The following is a 5,000-nucleotide window of genomic DNA, read 5'->3' on the forward strand; positions in this document are numbered from 1 at the left end:
ATATCTATATACATATATATATATATATATGATATATTTATATATGTATATATATATACATATATATATATATATACATATATACAATATTCATGCATATGAGAACACTAGAAAATTAAATCATAAAATACATCGATACACAACGGCAATAGTCTAGAAAAGAAGACGATAAAGTTTACGACTGAGTGCAAAAATATTTTCTACGAATATCAATCATTCCATAAAATAAGAAAGAAAAGAGAAATAAAAGTGAAATTCAAGAATGAAGGCGAAAAATATTCAAAATAGCGTGCAAAGGAATATCTTCTCTACATACGTTAACATACATATTCTCACGCGTAGATATAAACTTGAGACGAGAGTAGATAATGATGTCTAAATGTATATATATATATATATATATATATATATATATATATATATATATACATATATAAATATATATATATATATATATATATATATATACATATATACATATTGATAATAAGGATACCACTACAGCAATTTTTTTTAGATCATAGCATAAGCATAATCAAAATAGACTAAGGCAACGACAAAAGATTAACTTCTAAGAGATCGAGCCGAAATATGATAATAAACTTATGAACGATGCAAGTCTGAAAGAACCATTACATTTTGGAAAATAACATTATAAAAGAGCGCACAGTTTACACACTTAATAGAGAAAATTTCTATTTACCTATCACTCGTTCTGCAAGCGAACGCAGGGTACCTGTAAGGAACACTTTGTTAAATTATTAAGTCTTTATATTATGTATATTTGTACCAAAAAATAAGTACATTGTATTGTACGAGGAAAAGTGATTTGTTTGAATGATTTACTAAAAAGAAACCTGTAACTTTAACACGCACGCACACACACACACACACACACACACACACACACACACACACACACACACACACACACACACACACACACACACACACACACACATACACACTATAGATGAGATAAACCTAAGATTACAATTTCCTTCTAATTGAGCCACAATTACAGTTATTACCGCTGGTGGCCTTTGTATGTCGTCGTCGTTATCGTCGTCGTCGTCGTCGTCATCGTCGTCGTCATCGTCATCATCGTCGTCGTCGTCGTCGTCGTCATCATCATCATCATCATCATCATCATCATCATCATCATCATCATCATCATCATCATCATCATCATCATCATCATCATCATCATCATCATCATCATCATCATCATCATCATCATCATCATCATCATCATCATCATCATCATCATCATCATCATCATCATCATCATCATCATCATCGCTGTTGATGATGTTGTTGCTCTTTTTGTTGATATTGATCTTTTTTTTTTTCATTGTTGAATAATAAGTAGAACCAGATACAGTATAATATGGCAGTTGTGTATCTCCAAAATACCCAAAGACATGAATTAGGTGCAAAGAAAGTGAAGAGAAAGAAAGAAAGTAAAAGATATATTACAAGAAAACAAATAAGCAGCAAATCAAATTAAATGGGGGACAATAAATATGAGCTATGCATATGTAATAAAGCAAATTATCAGACACGAGGAAACATAGAGAAATATATCATTGCCGAGGACTTTGATGTCTCAACGTTATTATCATTACATATTCCAAGTGCCAGAGAATGTCATGCACAAACTGCACTGAAAGATGTAGAATATCTGTTGGAGCAAGATGCACAACACTTCACCGACTGCAGTTAAATATTATCTGAATGAACACTTACGTAATGTGAACGAAACTATCAAGGAATGGATCAAAGAGCATAAGATTGAGTCTGATGTAATGTAGACAGAGAAAAGATAAATTAATGTGGCGATAAGACTCGAAACGGGTCAAGGATGGAAAAGGGGCACTTGGAACACAATTAAAACAATCTTATCATAGAAATATGTACATGAGACTAATAATCACAAGACTATTTAGATTTTTTTTTTTTTTTTTTTTTTTTTTTTTTTTTTTCACAATGAAGAGATCGACTTCTTCCATGCCTGACCTCTGGGGTCCCACAGGGCTTTCTATTATCTCCCACTCGTTTCCTTTTTGCTAATGACACGACATTTTTCTGGACCATTCTTTTGAAATTCTTTTCTAAATGAGCTCTAGTTTTCAAGATAGGTTGGTGCGGAATGTTTGACTTTTAACCTTTCTATCATATCGGACTGTGAAAGAGAAGATAGAGGCGCTTTCATCATTCAGGTTTCCTTCGACCGTCGCTAATTGTAGGTGCGCGTGTGTGTACGTATGAATATATGTGTGTGTGTGTACATATGTGTTTGAGTTTGTCTGTGTTTGTTTTGTGTGTGTGTGTGTGTGTATGTGTGCGTGTTTGTGTGTGTGCGTGTTTGTGTGTGTGTGTGTGTATGTGTGTGTTTGTGTGTGTGTGTGTGTGTGAGTGCGTGCTTGCATGTATATGTGTGTGTGTGTGTGTGTGTGTGTGTGCGCGCGCGCACGCGTTTGTGCTTGTGTGTGTGCGCGCGCGCGCGTGTGTGTATGTGTATGTGTGTGTGTGTGTAGGTGCGTGTACATGTAAAAAAAAAGAAATTGAGTAAGAGATGGAAAGACAGTCAGATATAAAAATAGATACAGAGACAGGGTAAGAGAGAAATAAGAACAAAAAGAGCGAAAGAAGGGGAGAGAGAGAGAGAGAGAGAGAGAGAGAGAGAGAGACAGGTTTGTACACGCGACAGATGATAAACGAAGTCAGTTAAGGAGCTCTTTGCCCAGAAGATTTCTATGAAATAAAAATGAGTCGGCTGGATCCTTGCCGTATGCAATTGACGCTATATGATTGAGCAAATGGACTGGAATTGACCGCGTTACTTGGATGATGCAAACGGAATTATTCAGATGGTTCGGGCACGTCAAGATAGTTATAGAGATATATTAAATTTGAGGGCTTTTACGTATGTGCACGTGTAAGGTCGAGTTTATATATAAAGTAAGAAGAGGAAAAGACTAATTCTTTACATGATTAGGATTCTAATATAAGGAGAACAAACATAATGATTGAAAAAATATAAATGTATATTATATGTATACTGTATGTATATGTATATGTATGTGTATACGTGTGCGCGTGTATGTATAGATTTCTCAAAATATTACTTTTAGCTGGAAAATACAATTATAACAATGCACTGAACTTATGTATGCATGGTTGAAACATATCATAACGAAAAAGAACATTAAAGACACAACATGGTTAGATAAGTGGGTGAAATGTTTGAATCATGTACAGTTAAGAATAAAGCTAAAAGAATAAAAATAAATAATAGAAAGTGTGAGATGTAAGTGATAGTATAGGTGTGAGAAAGAATAATCTAAAAAGGGGTAACTTCAAAATTCAACAGCGATGGTAGAGAAGATAATACTATTACAAATAAAAGTAGGGAAAAAATTAAACAATGTCTTAAAAATGGGAGAGGGTAAATTGAATTGGTGAGTGAGCATCGATCGATGGGGCTGATGAGTTTAGGAGAACTCCCGGAGAGCGGCAAAAGAAGATCGTGAAAAAGAACAGTAAAATACGAGGTGAAGAGCCGAGGAATAAAGACCGGACCCCCCCACCCCCGATCCAAATCAGGAGTATGTGGACCGTTTGGGGTACGCGAGGAGGGGGCGGGGGGACCAGCGCTGGCAGTGAGGGATCAGAATTGCTTGACGAAAACTAATTAGAATAGAAGATTAATGAGGTGATGAAGGGACAGTCACAGTGAAATATACATTTCAACATTGAGGAGAGATGAAGAATTTTTTACAGCTTTGGACAAAAGACCCCAATGCTTCAGTTATGTAAATATAACTTATGTCGTTGGATTTTTTGTTTTTTATATTTTCCTGTGTTGCAGTTTATTTATACAGAGAGGGGTTTCTTAAGCCAAAGTTGCAATGATCATACTTGAAAGTTTAAATGCGTAAATATTCTTCTCGTGTTGTAGAACATTCGTACATTTGTGGGTTTTTTTTTTTGCGTGTTTGTGTATATATGGTTTTTGAAAATAAAAATTATCGATAACTATTTTTAATGACGAATAAAATAGTTAGAAAGATCTCGCAGCTCTTTCCACGGTCAAGACGAAACCAAGATACCCTCACATGTTCAATATATATTGACAAATAATAACATTGATCAAAAACCGTCGTGCGTCATAAATATTTTCTATTCTGATTTCTATTACCAGTTTAGTATCACCTTGTTAGTGGGAAACTTATGGATTACGTTGGAATGTACGACAGATAGAGAGTATATGGAGAAAGAGAGGAGTTGTATGAGAGAGACGAAGGGAAGAATTTTCTGTGTTATTCTTAAAAAAATTATTTGTATAAATCTTTGAAGGAAAGATTTATATAAGGAAAGATTTTTTTTAGAATACCATTGTGAGATTCTTACGGTGGTATTCTTATTTTTTTTATATAAATCTTTCCCTTCCAAGTATTTATATAAGATTTATATTAATAAAGAATTTTTTAAGAATACCACCGTTTGTATACAAACGATTCTGTATTGGTAAGGAATGTAGAATTATTTCTAAGTGTCGTGACACAAAGAAATGATGTGGAAGAAATAGGAAAGAGAAGAGTTATATTGGCAGAACGACGTAGAAAATATTATTTATATCAGCTAAGAAAGCGATTCCAATCTCCCCAATAAAAAGACAATTTATCAGAAAACAATTAAGGTATCCAGTATAAAAGAAACATGATTCACTGGCAATCATGACTTAAGCTAAAGAAAATACCGAGTTTAAGAAAGTCTCCAGAAATTACATTAAGTAATAAAAAAAAAACAGAAAAAAGAAAGAATAAATGCATAGAAAAACATATAGTAAACTCATGAGAAAAAAAGGTCTGGAAAAAGGAGACAAATTGCCTTCAATTCTGAGTACTACAGTGGCTAATGTCTTTTGGGAAGTTGCAGAGAGATCGTATATCTTTCTGTGTAGTAGACTTACGACGTGAAATGCTCTTTTACGA

The 5,000-nt window shown here is 33.9% G+C and overlaps 1 protein-coding gene across 3 annotated transcripts in view; it reads right to left on the minus strand.

Moving 5' to 3' along the window:
• The window catches only part of LOC143038098 (hemicentin-1-like), a 492,977-nt gene that overhangs the window by 405,025 nt on the left and 82,952 nt on the right, over positions 1-5,000 (minus strand). For 2 of the 3 annotated variants that reach the window (XM_076207050.1, XM_076207051.1), the window contains exon 3: positions 704-736. The exons of the other annotated variant lie outside the window; for it this stretch is intronic. In XM_076207050.1, coding sequence (XP_076063165.1) covers positions 704-736 — 33 coding nt within the window. The remainder of the gene's footprint in view (positions 1-703; positions 737-5,000) is intronic. 3 annotated transcript variants of the gene reach the window in all.

The sequence above is a fragment of the Oratosquilla oratoria genome, chromosome 23, assembly GCF_046742065.1.
Source record: "Oratosquilla oratoria isolate Oo_2021 chromosome 23, ASM4674206v1, whole genome shotgun sequence".
In the NCBI taxonomy this organism is placed as follows: Eukaryota; Metazoa; Arthropoda; class Malacostraca; order Stomatopoda; family Squillidae; genus Oratosquilla; species Oratosquilla oratoria.